The 18,720-nt window shown below is 60.3% G+C and overlaps 4 protein-coding genes across 7 annotated transcripts; 2 read left to right on the top strand and 2 right to left on the bottom strand.

Annotated features, from left to right (window-relative positions):
* Window positions 1-3: 3 nt before the first annotated feature.
* NR1I3 (nuclear receptor subfamily 1 group I member 3) lies at window positions 4-2,506 on the bottom strand. Of its 4 annotated transcripts, none has more exons than XM_030465052.1 (8): window positions 2,268-2,506; window positions 1,702-1,832; window positions 1,209-1,420; window positions 903-1,114; window positions 659-807; window positions 440-556; window positions 252-357; window positions 4-156 (listed from the first exon to the last, which is right to left on the bottom strand). In XM_030465052.1, exons 1-8 carry the CDS (start codon window positions 2,414-2,416, stop codon window positions 27-29), a joined length of 1,206 nt encoding a protein of 401 aa, XP_030320912.1. In that variant the 5' UTR covers window positions 2,417-2,506; the 3' UTR covers window positions 4-26. The 4 variants fall into 4 exon arrangements, with proteins under 4 accessions (XP_030320912.1, XP_030320913.1, XP_030320914.1 ...); XM_030465053.1 differs by having other exon boundaries at window positions 659-804; XM_030465054.1 differs by having other exon boundaries at window positions 1,209-1,381.
* A 498-nt stretch (window positions 2,507-3,004) lies between these two features.
* On the top strand, window positions 3,005-4,447 carry PCP4L1 (Purkinje cell protein 4 like 1). The gene is made up of 3 exons (XM_030464964.1): window positions 3,005-3,013; window positions 3,301-3,481; window positions 3,750-4,447. The coding sequence occupies exons 1-3, from the start codon at window positions 3,005-3,007 to the stop codon at window positions 3,887-3,889; spliced, it is 330 nt and encodes a 109-aa protein (XP_030320824.1). The 3' UTR covers window positions 3,890-4,447.
* Window positions 4,448-5,767: 1,320 nt separating this feature from the next.
* Window positions 5,768-8,509, bottom strand: MPZ (myelin protein zero). Its single transcript, XM_030465272.1, is given in 6 exon segments — window positions 5,768-6,723; window positions 6,857-6,917; window positions 7,047-7,182; window positions 7,280-7,493; window positions 7,596-7,762; window positions 8,257-8,509. Coding segments are annotated over 6 exon segments (951 nt in total). The 5' UTR covers window positions 8,327-8,509; the 3' UTR covers window positions 5,768-6,420.
* SDHC (succinate dehydrogenase complex subunit C) lies at window positions 8,325-18,091 on the top strand. Its single transcript, XM_030464963.1, has 7 exons — window positions 8,325-8,366; window positions 9,761-9,870; window positions 12,690-12,746; window positions 13,421-13,522; window positions 13,880-13,941; window positions 15,457-15,620; window positions 17,212-18,091. The coding sequence occupies exons 1-7, from the start codon at window positions 8,325-8,327 to the stop codon at window positions 17,314-17,316; spliced, it is 642 nt and encodes a 213-aa protein (XP_030320823.1). The 3' UTR covers window positions 17,317-18,091.
* Window positions 18,092-18,720: the final 629 nt, after the last annotated feature.

Here is an 18,720-nt window from a genome sequence, read left to right as displayed (position 1 = left end):
GTGAGCCCCGGGGCTCAGGCTGGGCTCTAACTGATGATCTCGGAGAGCAGCGGGGTCATGATCGAGAGGTCCTGGATGTGGAGGATCTGCCGCGTGTTCTCCACCTTCAGCGTCTGCAGCTCCGTCAGCAGCAGCAGCAGCTTGGCATAGAGAAACCTGGGATGGAGGGGAAGCGCCTGGCTCAGTCCTGGTGGTTGTCCTTATGGTGGAGGGGACAGTGGCTGTGCCACCCCCCAGCCCCCCAGACATACCGCCCCTCGGGCATGGGGTGCCGGTGGTCGATGTAGCTCTTGAGGGTCAGGGCCACCTTCTCCTGGAACTCGTCGATAAATTTGCGTTGAGTGATGCCAGCGTGGTCTGGGGAAGTGTGGGGGGGGTGTCAGTGGGGCTGATGGGCTCCCCTGACACTGCCATCCCCCCCCCATTTCACCTTCCCTACCTGGTGAGAAGAGCAGCATGGCCTGGAGCAGGACGTACTCAGCCTCGTGCAGCTGCAGCTTCTTGAGGCTGATGTGGAACTTGAGCAGTGGCTCCAGGTAGATCTGCTGGAAACCAGCTGGGGGGGGGGTGGGGAGTGGGGGTGGTGACAGGCCATCCGGGATGGGGACACAGCTGTCCCCCCACACTGCCCAGTGCCCCAGTGACACTCCCCCCTCACCCAGTGCTCCATCGTGGATGGTGTAGCAGTGCTGCCCACACTCCCAGGCGTTGGTCTCCATGTTGAAGACGGTGTTGAACTGGATCTGGCAGATCTCCAGAGTGGATCCTTTCAGCAGTGAGATCTGGTCATCAATGGGCAGGCTCCTGCTAGGGAGGGGACAACATGGTGGGGGGTCAGGGCCGGGGTTGTTGGTGAGGGGGCCCAGCCTGTGTCCTGTCCCCCCCAAAAAAAAAGAAAGGACCTGAAAGCTGGGATCTCCTTGGCAAAGTTGATGACTTGCTGGATCATGAACGTGCTGAGGTCGGCGAAGTGGGGCAGCATGGAAAAGACATCGGGCAGCACATCCTCATCCAGGCAGTCAGGCTGTGGGGACGGTGGCCACGCAGGAGGAGGGACCCCTGGCTCGGGTGGGCTCTGTGGGCGGGGGCTGGGGAGGCAGAGCCGCACGGCGGGCTGGGGGGGGGAGTCAGGGACACGGGGACACCATCAGTGCCGTGTGGGGATGGCCACGGGGGTGGGTGGCCCAGCCTGGGGGGTCCCAACTCACCCAGTAGTGAGAGAACTGGGAGAAGCTGGAGTCGAAGGTGCGCTGGTGGGCGGCGATGAGGAGGCTGATGAGCTCCTGCTGCTCGGCCGATAGCCCCCCCGGCTGCTCCCGTGCCATCCGCCGCTGCCCCCGCAGTGCCCGCCGCTGCCGCAGGGCCTCCTCCGACAGGATCACTGCCCCCGGGGACACCGGCACCCAACCGGTGACACCGGCTGCCACCAGTGCCTTATGAACCCCTCTCCTCCCTTTGTCCCCTCTTTCCTACCTGCTGTCACCCCTGTCCCCTCGCCACTGGGATGCCCCATCCCCTCCTCTGTCATCCCACACTTCTCTGTCCCTCGTCCCACCTCCAGGTCCCTCTCATCCCCTTTTCTCCTGTCTTCTCTACCCAGATCCTCCCTCTCCTCTCTTCTCTGTGTCCCACTCATCCCCCGGGTCCTCCCCGTGCCACCCTGTCCCCTCTCCCCCCGTGTCCCCCTGCCACCACACTCACTGTCCTTCCTCATGCCCACGTTGAGGCACTTCTGGAGGCGGCAGGCCTGGCACTGCCTCCGCTTGGCCTTGGTGATGAGGCAGCTGCGGGTGAAGGGGCAGGTGAAGTGGACACCTTTGATGATGGAGCGCCTGGGGAGAGGGGAGACCCCACCAGCTTTCACCGAGTGTCACCAGGGGGAGAGGGTGTCCCAACCTGGGGGCCACCTCTACTCTCTTGTCACCTCTGTGCTCCAGGAAATCTGGGCAGCTTGAGCACAGAGTGGCAGCAGCCATTCTGTTTGGTCTCATCCTCGTTGTCCTATCCTACTCTATCTCCTTGTCTTATCCTGTCCCATTTCATGTCTTGTCCCATTCCAGACCATCTTGTCCCATCCTCTCACATCTTTTCCTGTCCCATCCCATCCTGCCTTGTCCCCTTCTCCCATCTTGTCCCATCCCATTCCACCTCATTTTGTCCTTTCCCATCCTTTCCTGCCCCATCCCATCTTGTCTCCCATCCCATGTCATCCAACCCCCCCCTCCCTCCCCTGCTGCCCTGGGTCCCCCCATGGTGCCAGCCCCCACCTGAAGAAGCCCTTGCAGCCCTCGCAGGTCATGACGTGGAAGTGGTACCCGGTGGCACGGTCCCCACACACAGCACAGACTTTTTCCTCCCCAGGCTCCACGTCCTCCCCTCTGTTGACTGAGGGCCCTGAGGGGCTCGAGATGGACATGGCCAGGGACACAGGTGACACTGACAGGGGTGCACAGAGCCTGTGGGACAGGGCCTGGGGCTTGCTGCGTTTGTCCCTGTCACCTCCCAGCCAGGGCCCTGTGGAGTTTGAACCTTGAACTTGAGCGAGGCTGTGGCAGGCGGGGACAGGCAGCACATGGGAGGGACAGGCAGGGGACAGGAGACACACATGGGGGCATTTGGGGTGGCACAGCTCAGGAGGGATGGGGACATGGGGGTGGCTGTCCTGTTGCTGATGACCCTGGAGAAAAATCTTTGTCACTGGGTGATGTGGGGGGGTGACAGCAGTGTCCCTGTGACACGCAGGAGCCACCCCTGACTTTTGGGGTGCCCTGGGGTGGCAGCAGTGCAGGGGGGGTGACAATGGCCACCATTCCCACCGGGTTCCCCCAGGGCTGGCGTCGAGTCTCGGGGGGGTGCAACACGCGGGGGGGCCGGGGGTCCCCCCTTCTGGCCCCGCTCCCGCGCCCCATTGGCCGCCCGCCTCTGTCACTCATTTGGCCCCCATAAAAGCGGCAGCGGTGAACGCGGGGTCCCGCACACCGGGAGCGGCGGCAGCGGAGCGGTAATGAGCGAGGTGAGGCTGGGGCCGGGCACAGGCGGAAGCAGCACGAGGTTTTTCCCCCCCTTTTCTTTTTTTTTTCCCTTTTTTCCACATTGTTTTTAGTAACGGGGAGGACGTGCCCTGGGAGCTGGGCGGGGAGGGAGGATGCCGCACCCGGGCTGGGGGAACGGGGACCGGCAAAGCGGAGCCCGTGTCCATTCCCCTCCTCGATTCCCTTGTTCTCCCCCCTTCTCCGGTGCGGGTTTGCTGCTGGGGGGCCCCGTGTCACCCCCGGGAGTGTCACCCCTCTCTCTCCGCAGCGCAGCCCCCATGAGTCCCCATCTGCGGCGGAGGCCCCCGGTGGGCAGGAGGAAGGTGAGGACCCCTCCTGGCGCTGGCGGGGTGTACCCTGCGGGGTCCCCCGGCACCGCTATCATCCCTGCCCCCCCTCGGGATCCCCGTTCTGCCCCGCTGCTGCTTCATCCCCAGCGCTGCCCGCATGTGCGTCCTCATCGCGGAGGCGGGGGGGAGGACGAACACCTGGGTGGATGTGGGGACCCGCACTGTCCTTCCCCTGCCCCTCGGGGGGTGATGGGTGACCCCCCTCGGTGCTCTGCATCCAAGGAGGGGGTGGTGAGGAGTCACCCCGGCCGTGCCCTGTTGTCTGGGGTGGGGGAGGTCGTGATGTTCCCTGGGTGCTGGGGGGTGAGTGGGGGGCTGCCAGATTGCAATCTGGGCAGCCCCTGTCCTGTTCCCCCCCCAATCCCAGCCAAAGCCGCAGACCCCAAGAAGGTGGTGGAGGAGGAGATTGACATCGACCTGAGCGCTCCCGAGACGGAAAAAGCCGCGCTCGCCATTCAAGGCAAATTTCGCCGCTTCCAGAAGCGAAAGAAGGAGTCGGGGCCCTGAGCGGGACCCCCTTCCTGTGGCGGGCACCCCGCTCCTGCACGTGGGAACGGCCCCATCCTGACCTCCGCCGTGCCAGGGCTGCCCCCTCCTCGGCGAACCGGGCCGGGGGTCTCAGTCCTTCCTACCCCTCGCCCACCCACCCCTGAGCCGGGTCCCCGGGTGAAGCTGAAGGGGTGATGTGGGGGGACACTGCTGGGTCCCGTGTCCTCTGGAGTGGAGATGGCCCCGGTGCCAGGGAATGGCCCCGAAAAGCCCTTTTCCCTGGGGCAGCCCCTGTTTTCTTTGTCCGTCGTGGTGATACTGGGGGCTGGGGACATGCTGGGGAGGGGACTGGTGTCCCCTGAGCTAGGGGAAGCCCCTGCCCCATCCTGGGGGGTGGGACACTGCAGGGGGGACGTGCTGCAGCCCACCACGGGAAACCAAGGCCCCTCATCCTCGCACTGCCCCCTCCCCATCCTTCTGTCATTGTCACAGCCCCCTCACTGGGGTGGCTTTAGCATGTGTAAAGAATAAACCATCGGCGAAGAGGAGCCAGGCTGGTACCCGGGAAGGAGTGTGGAGACAGTGCCCCCCCTGCCCAGCAGCACCCCCAGGTCCCCCTTTGGGAGAGAAGGCTGCAGCCCCCTGTTAGAAGCAGTCCCTGGGGGGGGGTTGCAGGCAGGGGGCCCCAGCATGCAGGTGGAGGGTTCTTTCCCCCATCTTCGAGATGATCCCTTGGCTGATGCTTTGGGATGGGTTCAGCCCCCTCGAGATCTCCCACCACCCTCCGATTTGCCGCTTTTCCCGTGAAATTCCACTCGCAACTGCCCCTGGAGCCGTGGCCTCGTTTCCCACCGCGCTGCTCTTTGCAGGCACGATCAAAGATGCTCCTCATCCTCAGGGGACAAAGGCTTCGCGGTGCCACCTCCCTTTGGGCACCGAAGTTTTTCCCGGCGGCGGTTCCGAACCTGGGTTCCCACAGGCGAGAGCAGCCGCAGGAGGCACCTGAGCTGGGAGTGAGAGGGGGGAAAAAGTGCTTTGGGCAGCTAAAATGAGGCCATTTGAGGATTGCAAAGAGATTTCTGGGTGCTCGGCGGCCGCGGGGCGGGTCCCCGCTGTGACCGATGCCATGACGGAGGGGGGGAACGGGGAGGACGGGACCCGGGGACCAAAATAGCTTTTGGAAAGAAAAACAGCGTCGGTGGCCGAGGGCAGGGCCCGGGGGACGCTCCGGGGAGGGGGCTCGGTCCCCGCTCGCTCTGCTTTACTTATTAGGGAAAAGATAATTATAGCACGAGGGCTCCCGGGCTGGGGGGGGGGGGCGGCGGGGCGGCCGCAGTCCCCGGTGCCGGTGTGGGAACGAGCGTTCGCCGTCTGCTCCCGCACGGGAAGAGGGATGGAGGGATGCGGGAGAGGGGGCTGCAGGTTGGCTCTGTGCCTCGACGTGTCCCCCCCACACCGGGGCTACAGACCCCCCGAGTCCCCCTTCCAGGAGGTTGAGTAACCCTGGGTGAGCAACAGAGACCCCCACTCCCCCCGTGGCCACGCACTCAGGGCAGGACCTGATAGTTGGCTTCTGAGTTAATTAGAATGAGCTTTAATTAACGGCTGTATGAGCAATGAGGGAGAAGGTTGGGGTGCAGCCATGATGGGTGGTCTGGGGGACAGCTCCCACTCACTGAAGCGGGGGGTCCTTGGGGTGTCACGTGGACACCCTCAGGACATCACCTCACCCCTGGGGAAACTGAGGCACAGCGGCAGCAATGCCTCCTCCTCTGCAGCAGCCGGCAACTTTCCCATCAATGAATTCCCAAGTGCTCAGCCACCCTCTGCCCCCCACCCCAGACACCACCACCTCGAGCTGGGCAGAATGGTGACACCCCGGGGGAAACACTGGGCTCCAGGAGATGTCAGTTTTATTAATGGCGCCGTGGGGGGGTGGGCCCAGACATGGACAAAGGCACAGAAAAATATGTTGAGGAGCAGCACCTGGCTGCGGGGGGACGGGCACCTTCGGCTCCTCCAGCCCGGCCGCAGACTCTCCCCTTCCATGAGGCTCCGGTCGAAGCGGGGGGGGGCCGGGGGTTAAGGGGCGGGAGGGGTTAATGGAGGATGGAGGGGATGGGCAGGGGCCACCCCGCGACGTCATTTGGGCTCGGTCGTGGGAGAGACGAGAAAACGGCCAGAAAAGGAGCAAACGATGGCAGAGAAACCCTCCCGGAGAATGGTTTGGGGTGGGGAAGGACACAGAGTGGGATGGGGGGTGGCAGGTCCCTGGGGAGAGGGGGACCAAGGCCACCCCGAGTGGGGACAAACCCAAAATTCAGTGGTTGTGTCTTCAAATAGAAAATATTACACCAGTGCCCGGGTCTGGGCAGGGGGGGGTTGTGCAGAGGAAGGTACCGACTGGAGGGCTGCAGGATGGGGTGAGGGGACACTGGGGGTGTCCCCGAGGATGGGGGACCTGGAGCGAGGACCACACCCTGCTCCTCGCTGTGTCCCTTGCCCCAGGGTGGCTGATCCCCCCCCCCCCAGAGAAAGGGGTGGGGGGGTCAGGTCCCCGCGTTGGGTTTGATGATGTGCATCAAGGCACTCTTGAGGCTGCCCCTGCTGGGGGAGCGGGAGGTGGGCGGGGGGTGGGCAGCCTCCTCAGCGTCCCCCCGCAGCTCCATCTCGATGGTCATGATGACTTTGGGGGGCCGGGAAGCCCCAGTGCCCGCCCCCTCGGTACCTTCCCTGCTCTCTAACCGCTATTTCTTATCCTTGCGGGAATCTCCCGGGACTCCCTTGGCTTTCTTCTCACTGGAGGCTTTGGTGCTGCGGCTGTGGTCCAGCATGGCATAGAGCACGGGTGCCTGCAGGGATGGGGCAGTCTTGGCACTGCCACCCCCCACCCCCCCCAGCCTCTCTTCGCACCACAAAAGGTTGCAGAGGGGTTCTGCCCCCCCGGCCCTGACATTTCCCCCCCCCCAACCCCCTAGCACTCACCTGACGGCTGCGTTTGGAGGCGTCCTTGGCTGATCTCTGCAGCTTCCCCTTCTCCATGGCGCTGAAATGGGGGTGGGAAGGTAAAAAAGCACCTGAGAAAAGCCAACCCCCCCCCCAATTCCTGGTGCCACCCAGCAGCTCTCTGTTTTGGGGTGGTTTTTGCCTGGATGGGGTGGCAGAGCTCACTCACCTCAGTCGTCGCTGCAGGGCCACTTGCCGCCGTAGCCAGCAGTAGCGGAGGAGGTAGCCAAGGGCCACCACCAGGGCCACCAAGAGCAGAGCCCCACCAATGATGGAGCCCAGCACCACGCCGTAGCGGGTGGGCACTGCGGGGACACCGGTGTCCTGTCAGCCCCCTTGGCTGGGGTGGGGGAGCTGAGGTTGTTTTTTTTGGGGGGGACGGGACTGTAGCTGGTGCTGTACCTTTCTCAAAGACGTAGAGCGTGACCTGGGAGGACTTTCCCACGATGTCAGGGGGGTTCTTGACGTCGCAGGTGAAGGTCCCGTTGTCATTGTAGTCCAGGTTGTGGATGACGATGGAGCCATCCTTGCGGCGGGGGTTGCCCACCCACTCTATCCTCTCCTTGAAGGTGCCCACATCGTCGATGTAGGGCTGACCCTTGGCGTAGTGGAAGATCTGGTGACAAGAAGAGACCCCGGGGGGAGCACGGGGGTGACGGTGGCTTCTGGGCATGGCGGGGGGGACACCCACTGGCCTGGAGTGGGGTTGGGTGCTTACCGAGGTGCTGTCACGGGAGCCCTCTGCTTGGAAGTTCCAGGTGATGGAGATGTCCTCGGAGACCCACTCGCTGGACCAGAAGCTGCAGGAGAGGGTGACGTGGGAGCCAACGGTGCCGTACACCTCCCGCTGCGTGTACACGTGGATGGAGGAGGCTGGGGATGGCCCTGGGGATGGTGACACAAACCCATCAGCCCTCCCCGTGGGGAACCCCCACGGCAAGGGGACAGTGCCCATCACCAGGGCTGCCTGCTGGGCTGTGTCCCCACGCTGCCACCAAAGGGCTTCTTGTCATCCCCAGAGAGGGCGAGGACTGGCAGGGGACAGAAGCTCTTTGTGCCACCACGGGTGCCTTCTTGGGGAGCCTCCACTGGCAGCTCGGTGTCCCCACGGCCAGCTCCTTGTCACTGGTGACCAGGGACACACCAGGGCTGGCTCTGGCACCCTTCTGTCCCCAGGGAGGTGCCTGATGCCAGGATTCTCTTCCTGCCTGTCCATGGGGTCCAGGGCATGTCCCGGGAGCACCGCCACCACCAGTGACAGTCCCAGGACCAGGTGTGTGGGTGGCCACCAACCCTAGAGCCACCACCCAGAGGTTTATAGCCCCCCCAGCATCAGGATTTGGGGACCAGCGCCCCTGGTCCCCCCATCCCCTGCTTACCCAGCACCGAGATGAGCCCAGTGAGGAGGAGGAGGAGGAGGCTGCTGCTGCCCCCGGCACCCTGCGACATGGTGGCTTCTGTCACCGGCCGGTTCCGAGGGGCCCGAAGGGTGCCGGGGGGGACGGGGGCCGAGGTTTAAGAGCGAGCAGCACCGAATGGTGCCGACTCTGCCCCGGCCTCGGGCCAATGGGCGCCGGGCAGCCGGGGCGGAGGGGCAGCCCGGGCTGAAAGGGGACATTTAGTTGGGTGATGGGCGAGGAGGTGGCAGCGGGCGGGGGACGGGGACGGGACCCGGGCACACAGCACCCTTTGTCCCGCCGCATTCCCGCCCGCGGCGGAGGCGGTTCGGCAGGAATGCGGCCGGAGCCGGAGGGCACCAGCACCGCGGCCGCGGTCCCCGGGGGGGTCTGAGGGAGGTGGAAGGGGAGAACAGCATCGCTACCGCCGCCTCCCTCCTGTCCGGGGGTCCCGGAATCGCTGAGGGTCCGCACGGTGCGGTCCCGGCTCCGCACCCCCCCCCCCCCCGGTGCCCCTCCGGTGCCACCGGGCTCTGGCCAAGTGCTCCCAGGAGCCTCTGTTCTGCTTCCATTTTGGGATGGAAATGCAACTTTTTGTGTTGGTTTGGTTTGGTTTGGTTTGGGGGGGGGGAGGGTGGGGGTCCGCCGGGGCGCGTCCGTCCCCACGGGGCGTGGAATGGGGACCACCAAAGTAGTACCGGGGGTCACCCGGGGGTACCGGGGGTTAGCGAAGGGATAACGAGGGGGTGATGAGCAGCCACGGGGATTAACGGGGGATAACGAGTGGATAACCAGTAGTCCCGAGGGTTAACAAGGGATAACCAGCAGCCACGGGGGCTAAGAGATAACCAGCAGGGGATAACGAGTGGGTAACGAGTGGGTAACTAGCAGCCCCGGGGGTTAACGGGAGATAACGGGGCGCTCATGAACAGCTTTAAGGGGGGGTTACCGGGACGGTAAACGGGGATAACGAGCAGCCCCGGGGGTTACCGGGGGATAACGAGTGGGTAACCAGCAGGTAACGAGCATCCCCGGGGGTTACCGGGGGATAACGAGTGGGTAACCAGCAGGTAACGAGCATCCCCGGGGGTTACCGGGGGATAACGAGTGGGTAACCAGCAGGTAACGAGCATCCCCGGGGGTTACCGGGGGATAACGAGTGGGGTAACCAGCAGGTAACGAGCATCCCGGGGGTTACCGGGGGATAACGAGTGGGTAACCAGCAGGTAACGAGCATCCCCGGGGGTTACCGGGGGATAACGAGTGGGTAACCAGCAGGTAACGAGCATCCCCGGGGGTTACCGGGGGATAACGAGTGGGTAACCAGCAGGTAACGAGCATCCCCGGGGGTTACCGGGGGATAACGAGTGGGTAACCAGCAGGTAACGAGCATCCCCGAGGGTTACCGGGGGATAACGAGTGGGTAACCAGCAGGTAACGAGCATCCCCGAGGGTTACCGGGGGATAACGAGTGGGTAACCAGCAGGTAACGAGCAGCCCCGGGGGTTACCGGAGGAACCGGGCAGCCGGGCCGGAAGTGCGTCACCGCCGCTTCCGGCACCCGCGGCGCTCCAAGATGGCGGCGCTGGCGTTGAGGTGACTCCCGGGAGGGCCGGGTCGGGACCCGGGAGCGGACAGGGGCGGCGGGTCCGGTCCGGTCCGGTTCGGTCCGGTTCGGTTCGGTCCGGTCTGCAGTGCCTCTGTGTGTATCGGTGGGGGGGGGGGGGCAGCTGCGGGACCGGGCAGCAGCAGCAGCGGGGCCGGGGCCGTTTGCCCATCCTGCAGCTGCCCCTTCCCTCTCTCTCTCTTCCCCCTCTTTCTTCTCCCCTTTGGGAGGGAAGGGGAGGTTGGGGAGCGCCGTGGTGGGGGGTGCAGAATGAGTTCCCTGATAATCCCCCCAACCTGGGGGTCCCCAGGCTCTCAGCAGCTTCCTGGGGCAGAGTTCTCAGGGGTGCCCTGGGAAGCTCTGAGATGGGGCTTGGAGGATCCTCTTTGAGAGCTTTTTCTTTAGTGTTTATCAGTGGTTTTTTTTTTAGTGTTTATCAGTGTTTTTTTTTAGTGTTTATCAGTGATCTGGAAGGAAATGTGAGTTTAATGGAAGGAGAGCAGGAGGAGATGCAATAACTCGGTGATAAGTAACGAAGAGGACAGGTCCTGGGGACAGAGGGACCTTGGGTGCATTGCTGGGGGGCTGCTTTGCAGGCAGGAGTCATTGCACTGAGGCAAGATGTGATGCTTGGCAGCTTAAAAAGAAAAAAAAAAATTAAAATTAAAATTGAGCACGATGGGGGAGGGTTTGGCTTGGGAAAAAAAAAAAAAAAAATTCAGCTGCTCTGTGGGTTTTCTCCTCTTGGGTTTGGATGTTCCACCAGGAACACCACGTTCATGGGTTTGAATGGGGAGGTGAAGGGGGGAGCTCCCCAAAAGGGGGAGGATTCACCCCCCCCCCTATCCCCTGCCCAGGGAGGGGGGTTGGTTCCCTGCTCCTGGTGGGGGAATTATGGAATTAATTAATTAATTTCATGGAATTAAACCCTCAGGTTTAGTAGGATCCTGTTGTACTCTGCCAGTGTCTGAAGGGGCTCCAGGAAAGCTGGGAAGGGACTTTTTAGGATGTCAGGGAGTGACAGGACCAGGGGGAATGGACTCAAACTAGAGGAGGGGAGATTTAGATTGGAAGATAGGAAGAAGTTCATCACCAGGAGGGTGGTGAGACACTGGCACAGGTTGCCCAGAGAGGTGGTGGAAGCCCCATCCCTGGAAGGTTTTATGGCCAGGCTGGATGGGGCTCTGAGCATCCTGATTTACTGGGAGGGGGTTGGACCTGGATGATCTTAAAGGTCCCTTCCAACCCTGAAAATTCTCTTAATTCCATGATCCCAGCCCATATCTGACCCTGCAGGGACCATTTCCCACCTGGAGCATAACAAACGTGGGCAGCAGAAGGTTGTGATGAGAAGAAGGGAAGGAGGGAGGGGGTGGTGGTCTTCTGGGGACATGTGCCACCCCCCCTGATGGAGGTGGCAGTGAGTGTGCCAGGGCTGCACCCACACAGCTGGGAGAGCTCCTCACCCCTTACAACTCCCTGGAAGTTGGAGCTGGGGGTGGGGTTGGGCTCTGTCAGTCAGACAAGAGGGAAAGGGCTTCAGCTCTGCCAGGGAAAGGTTAGGTTGGGAATTAGGAAGGAATTCTTTCCAGAGAGGGGGATCAGACATTGGGATGGGCTGCCCAGGGAGGGGGTGGATTCTCCATCCCTGGAGGTTTTTAAGAAGAGGCTGAATGTGGCACTGAGTGGGCTGGGAACCACGGGGGGAGTGGATCAAGGGTTGGAGCTGATGATCTCAGAAGGGTCATAGAATCATAGAATTGGCTGGGTTGGAAGGGACCTCAGAGTTCATCAAGTCCAACCCTTGATCCACTCCCCCCGTGGTTCCCAGCCCATGGCACTCAGTGCCACATCCAGGCTCTTTGGAAAGATCTCCAGACACGGAGAATCCACTACTTCCCTGGGCATTCCAGTGTCTGATCACCCTCTCTGCAAAGAATCCTTTCCTAATATCCAACCTGAGCCCTCTTATCCCACTGATACCTCCCCGACCCCCCCCTGGCTCCAACCTCCTTTCAGGGAGTTGCAGAGAGTGATGAGGTCTCCCCTGAGCCTCCTCTTCTCCAGCCTCAACACCCCCAGCTCCCTCAGCCCTTCCTCACAGCAATTCTGCTGGATCCCTTCACAGCCTCCTTGCTCTTCTCTGGACCTGCTCCAGCACCTCAATCTCCTTCCTGAGCTGAGGGGCCCAGAACTGGACACAGGACTCAAGCTGTGGCCTCCCCAGGGCTGAGCACAGGGGCAGAATCCCTTCCCTGGACCTGCTGGCCACGCTGTTCCTGAGCCAGCCCAGGATGCCATTGGCCTTCTTGGCCACCTGGGCACACTGCTGGCTCATGTTCAGCTTCCTGGCAATCCAGACTCCCAGCTCCCTTTCTGCCACTCTGTGCCCAGCCTGGAGCTCCCCATGGGGTTGTTGTGGCCAAACCTTTCCAACCTGGATGATTCTGGGATTGTGGTTCTCTGTGGTTCTGTAATCTTGTGATTGTGATTTTGTGGTTCTGATTCTTTGATTTGGTCATTGTGATTTGGTCATTGTGGTTCTGTGGTTCTCTGGAGCTCGGGTGCTGTTGGCCTCTGCCTCCCAGAGGAAGTGTTGCAGCTGATCTTTAATTAGTGGCTGTTTATTAAGAGGAAACCCTGGGGCAGGGAGCCTTGGAGCCGAGGTGTGTGGGAGAATCAATCAGGATCCTCTTGTGGGGGGGTTGATTTTCAGATAGGAACCCCCCGAGCAGGGAATCCCCTCCCCCAGCCCCACATCTTGGGGTTCTTTGCTGTTCCTGAGCCCTTTCTGTCCCTTCTCCTGCAGGTGTGTGACCAGGAGGTGTCTGCTGGCCCAGCTCAGCCCCGGGCTCCCCGGGAGGCAGTGAGTCTCAGCTTCCATCCCCATCCCATCCTTCCCTAGGGATCCCTTCAGGGCTCCATCCCTCAGGAACTCTGCTCATTGAGCCACTTGTCACCTCGTGTGTCCCCCCCAAGGCCATGACTTGTGTGTGGAAGGGTTGGGGGACAGGGGGGCTGGGGGAAGCTCAGCCCTGGCTCTGTCCTTGTCACCATCACCACCCTGCAACTCCAGTGCCAGAGCTTTGCAACCTGCAAAACCCTCCTCATTCTCAGGTTTTGGGCTTCTGGCCGTGTCTAAACAGTTATTTATTTGTTTTTTTTTAATAAATATATTATAAATGATATATTTATTTCTGTTTAAATGGGGCTGTGAGTGTAATTGCATTGCAGTCTTGGGAGGGACGTGGATGGGAGCTCTTTATGTGGCACAGGGAAGTGCAATTGGTGTTATCAGCCTTACCTAACTGTTATCTGATGCCCTGAGCAGGGGGGGCTGATCCCAGATCCCCCCTCCTGAAGGGGGAGGGGTTTGTTTTGGGTCTGTTATCCCCTCGGGGGGGGGGGAACTTGCAGGGATTTCCCCCCCCCACACTGTGTCCTGGCACTGCTCTCCTTGTGCTGCACCGTGGGGCAAGAGGGGGATGGGTTGAAATGCTGCCCCTTTCCCTGCTCCACCCATCTCCTCTTCTTTTGCAGCATTATCCCCATGGGAACGACAGCCAAGGAGGAGATGGCTCGTTTCTGGGACAAAAACACCAAATCCAATCGTCCCTTGTCCCCTCACATCACCATTTACAAGTAAGAGCCTCGGGCAGCAGCCCCATCCTGGAGACCCCCCGGGTGTCAGGGCTTTGCATCTCCAGATTCCCTCCTTTATCCATGAGCTGCGATGCCCAAACCCTCCCCCTGTGTTCCTCAGCTGCAGGAAAATGAGAATTTTCTCCTCTTCCATCTCTCCTTGAAGCTTTCTCAGCCCTTCCCCTTCCCAAACCCGTGCCAGTGGCGTTGGCCATTCCCAAGCTGCCTCTGCACATTCCCTTGTCTCTCCCCTTTCCCTCTGGCTGAATTCTTGGAATAACTCCGAGTGCAGAAATACCCGTGGGGCTCTCCCTGCTGCTCTTCCCTCTTTTCTCACCACTTTGGTTGTTTTTCCAGGTGGTCCCTGCCCATGGCCATGTCCATCACCCACCGAGGCACCGGCGTGGCTCTCAGCTTAGGTGGGTGCATCTCCCTCTGGCTCCCGGGGGGCTGTGGGAGGGAAGACCCCTCTGATTTAGGGATCTGTCTTCTCCTGGGAAGCCTGAGCTTTGTCCCCTCCCATTCTCCTGACCATCCTGAATGATCTCTGAACAATCTCCCCATCCTGGGGACTTTTCTCTGTCCCCAGGTCCTGCCAAGGCAGTGCCACTCCCCTGCCCATCAGGGCTCAATCTGCTTTTCCAGTTCCCTGCTCTTCCAGGGCTGGTTTTTGTTGGTTTTTTCCCTTCCAGGAGGCCCTGTGGGAGGGATAGACTGACACAGGCAGAGCTCAAGGTTTTCCTGAACATAGGGAGAGCTTTTCAGTTCCCTGGGTGTGGCTGCTGCTTTCCCAGAGATCCCAGTGCCAGTATCAAAAACTAATCCACTCCTTCCAGTAATTTGACTCGGGGTTTTTCCAGTGACACAGCCACCTGGCTGCAGAGGGCTGGGTTGTTCCCCTAATGCCCTCTCTTGGCAGCAGGAAGGTTCAGCTCTGCTTGCTCCCTGCAGGGGAGGTGAGGTGTTTGGTGGTGTTTGCAGAAGGGAAAGGTGAGGAAAGCTGTGCAGGGCAGAAAGAGGGAGCAGTGAGGGAATTGGGATCTTCTCTCCTGAACTCAGGATGTGCCCAGCTCACTGCCAGGGCCACTTCTGCCCTTCTGCTCCCACCCCTCAGCCTCTGCTGGGGAGGGGGAACAACAACACATCACCCCCAGCCAACCAAGCACAGGGGAACGTGGCTGCTGCTCACCACAGCTGGGAGAAGGAGGGGGGGAAGTGTTCAGCTCATCAAGACCTGTAATTAAGAGTCCTCTGACTTCCTGTGCTTCTCACTGGGTGAACACAAAGGCCCTTGAGGAGAGGAGAGGCTGAGGGTGGGAGCAGCTGGTGGAGTGTTGCTGCTGCTGCCAGCACCAGCCATGGCACTGCCACAGAGCAATCAGCTGCTATTGAGTGTGGAGCTGCTGCTGCTCCTTCTGTTTGGCACCCTCTGGAAGAACCTTCCTGGCCTGGAAATGAGGAAGAGAAGCTGCCATGGCTCCTGCAGCCACCACAGTGTTGGGCCAGCCCTTTGGCTGCCTCTGGTTCCTCCCTGACCCCAGTGGTACCACCAGCAGGGAGGGTTCTGTCCCCAGATGGGCACCTGGGGACTTTGCTGAAGAGCTGCCACCTGACCTTTTCTCAACTTTGTCATCCCTTTAACGTTGAATTCAGACCAGCTTGGCTGCAATTGTCTTGAGTTCAGTCTCTGGGGGTTGTATGAGTGATGCAGCCCCTACCCAGCCCAGGGAATTACTGCCCCACTGAGTCCTCAGCACCATGAGGAACATTGTCACCCTGTAGCTGGCACTGCCACCACACAGCTCCTTCCTTCACAGACTGCCATGGGCTGGGGGTGCTTTGTGCTCTGTCACCAAACACAGAGGTGGCCTGGGTCCCTTGGGGGGGTTGATCATGCTTCTGCTGGTGTTACCATGGGGCTTTGTCCTTCTCAGGTGTCTCTCTCTTCAGCCTGGCTGCCCTACTGCTCCCACAGCAGTTCCCACACTACCTGGCCATGGTGGAGTCACTCAGCCTGGGACCTGCCCTCATCTACTCTGCTAAGTTTGCTCTGGCTTTTCCCTTCTCCTACCACACCTGGAATGGGATCCGACACCTGGTGAGCATCCCTGGAGTCCTGTGGGGAGGAAAGTGGCTGCAGCATCTGGGAAGGTGCCTTTGGAAGTGGGAATCAGTCACCTCAACTGCTTTAGAACCTCGGTGGTTTGTTTTCTCTTGGGGGGGGGGAAGATTTAAGTGGCAAAGAGTGATGCTGGGCTGACACCTCAGCTGGATGGAGCATCTCTGAGAGGGTGGGTAGCAGTGTTTTCCTCTTGCTTGTCATCATCTTCCAAGTGTTTCAGAGTATTTAATGAGCCCAGGAGATGTGGCAGAGGACTGGGGACATGTGGCAGAGGAATTCTGCCTACACAGAAAGTAAGCTGTGATGTTTGCCCTGGGCTGAGGTGTGGAACAAGCAGCTCCCTTTATCCGAGCTTCCTGTGTCTGAGGAAGGAGGAGCTGAGAGTTTCTTGCTGGGAAAGAACAAGAAGTGCTGCTTTTTGTAGTTAATTTTCTGTTTTCTCTAGCTCCAGACAGCTTGGGTTTGATGGGAGCAAACTGCAGAGGCAGCTGGCTCAGAACGTGATGTGATCCTTCTGCTCTGGCAGGGGGAGCATCCCCCCTGGAGGGGTGGGAAAGACTCCAACATTCCCAGCATGGGCTTGAGCACTGCTGGATGCTGCAGCCATTCCGTGGCAGTGCTGAGGGGGGACCTGGCTCAGCTCTTGGGGTACACAGCAGCTGTGGTTCCAGAGGAACCCCCAGACAGGTCCTTGGGGTGGTGGGTGCCCGCCCAGCTCCTTTGCTGTGTCTGAGGAGGTCTGGGAGCTGTGGGCAGCTGAGCCCCCCTGGCTCCTGGAGATGCTGTTGGGCAGACAGAGCAGTCACAACCATCTGCTTCACATCCTCCTGAGTCAGATTCCTGCTGAAGCCTAAACTGCACAGATAGATGAGGATGCCAATTAAATTGTCTGAGAAGGCAACCAGCAGTGCTGGCCCCTGGCAGCAGAAGAAGGGGGGGGAGAAGGGGGGCAAGCTCCAGTTTAGTGCTGCTGCTCCAAGGGAACCCTGGGATTTGCTGGGAGCCTCTGTGTGCTCCCCCTGGCCCCTGCTTCCCTTTGGACAAACTGGGATGAGAGGTAATATTCCACCTGGGAGCTGAGGTGAGCCCTGGTGTCCCTCCTGGCTCAGCCTGGCCCCCTCATGGCTCACACTGTGACCAGGGGTGCTGGGGGGGCTGTGTCTGTGTCCCAGGGATGTTGGTGGTGCTGAGGATCTGCAGCTCACCCCATGCTGGGTAACCTATTTCTGTCAGCAGGAGAGGAGGGGGCACTGCAGCTGCAGGGGATTAGGGAGCTCTTGGGTGGCTTTGCCAACAGATTTGGTGGGGGGGGAGGTGGGGGATAAGCCTCATCTGGCACAGAGCACGTGTGCCTGCACCCAGACAGACCCCAACCCCTTGCTCTGCAGGGCTGGGTGCTTGTAGCCCTCCCTTCTGTTTGTACCTGCTGCTCCCAGGGCTGTTTTTCTGGTGGTTTTGCCAACTTATATTAAAAGTGGTGCCTTTCTGCCTCTGCTCAGCACATCCACCAGCAGGGACCATCCTGCCCTGTTGATTTAACCCTACTGTGTCTCTTCTCTCCCCACAGGCATGGGATCTGGGCAAAGGGTTCAAGATCCCCCAGGTCAACCAATCCGGGGTGCTGGTCCTGGTTCTGACCCTCTTCTCCTCCGCTGGCCTCGCAGCCATGTGAAGGAGTCTCCTGGTGATGAGCTCCCTGCTTTGGGAAGGTTTGCTCCATCCTGACCCACCTCAAGATGTGTGTGGAGAGGGAGGCAGGAGGAGAGGCTGCCCAGTAACTATAATCTTTGGGGAAGGTGGCACTTCCCCTCTTCAGGAATCTTGTGTATGATCAGAGTTGCTTTGCATTTTCCTCAGCTGGGGGGGGGGACAGAGCTTGGGCTGCCTCCTGCCCAGCAGCCACAGGAACAAACCCACAGCTGAGCCCGTGCCCGTTCTAGAGCTCACAGGGAGCTGCTGAGCTTCTTCCAGGCAAAAACTCCAGGGCTTTTCTTTTTTTTTCTGGTCCCCAAGCTTGAGACAATGCTGAATTTGTGTCCCCAAGGTCCGAGTGGGCTCGGGGGTGCTGGTGCTGTGTGTGTAGGCCCAGTGCAGGACAAGCACCTCCATTGAGGCACTCGGTGCCAGGGCAGGCAGAGCGGGCGGAGCTGCCAACGCCGGCAGCCGTGAGGTGAATCCATGCCCTGTGCTCCCCCAGCCCTGTAGCTTGGGAATGGGATGGGGGTGCTCAGGGCTTCACTTCTCCTCATCTTTGAAAATGTGTTGTGATTCAGCCAGCTTTGGCCCTGGAGCCCCTGCCAGGGAAAAAGTCTGACTTTCCCAATAGGAAGTCCCTGTCTGTAGGACGGGGAGGGATGTGGGTTTGTCACTCCCAGCCTCCAGCTCTCCTTTCAGCACTTATCACTCATCCACCTTTGCAATAAAGCAACCTTGATCCTTCTTACTGAGCCACCGAGTTTGTCATCTCTGCCTGACAGCTGAGTATGGGGGGGTTTTGCTCTTGGATCCTTGGGAGTTCTGCTTCCAGATCTTTGGGGGTTCTGCTCCCAGATCCCAGGGAGTTCTGCTCCTGGATCTCAGGGGGTTGATTTGTGGGGAACATCTACCCACCAGAGTTTTGATGGGGACCTCGACTGGCAGGAGCAGAGCTGCTCCAAGATCTCTCCCCCCTTCAGTGCTGCTGATTTTCCTTCCACTGCCCATCTGAGCTTTGTCCCTAATGAATCTGCCACTCCTTTAATTAGCAGGAGGCATCGCAGCCCTGAGGGTATGCAGAGCCTCGGCAAAGAAACAGAGGACCAAGGAGGGCACCAAGGAGGGCAAAGCTGTTTGCTGCCAGCAGGGCAGAGGGAGAGGATGCTGCCAAACCCAGCTCAGTGCAGCCTCAGCAGGAGGGAGCTTCTCCCGTGTGAAAATGAATGTCTTTTTAGCATTAAACCAATTACTTCCTGCAGCTGCTGAAATGGCTTTTCTTTGGAGCCCACTTCTGCTTGTTAATGAGCTATTCTGTGCTGCATGCCAGCTGCTAACCAAGTTAGACTTTGCTGTGTCTCTCAGCTCCACTCCACAGACTTTC

Source organism: Calypte anna, chromosome 25, assembly GCF_003957555.1.
Source record: "Calypte anna isolate BGI_N300 chromosome 25, bCalAnn1_v1.p, whole genome shotgun sequence".
Lineage (NCBI taxonomy): Eukaryota > Metazoa > Chordata > Aves > Apodiformes > Trochilidae > Calypte > Calypte anna.
Note: the sequence above shows the minus strand (reverse complement) of the source record. Positions and strands in the feature narration are given on the sequence as shown.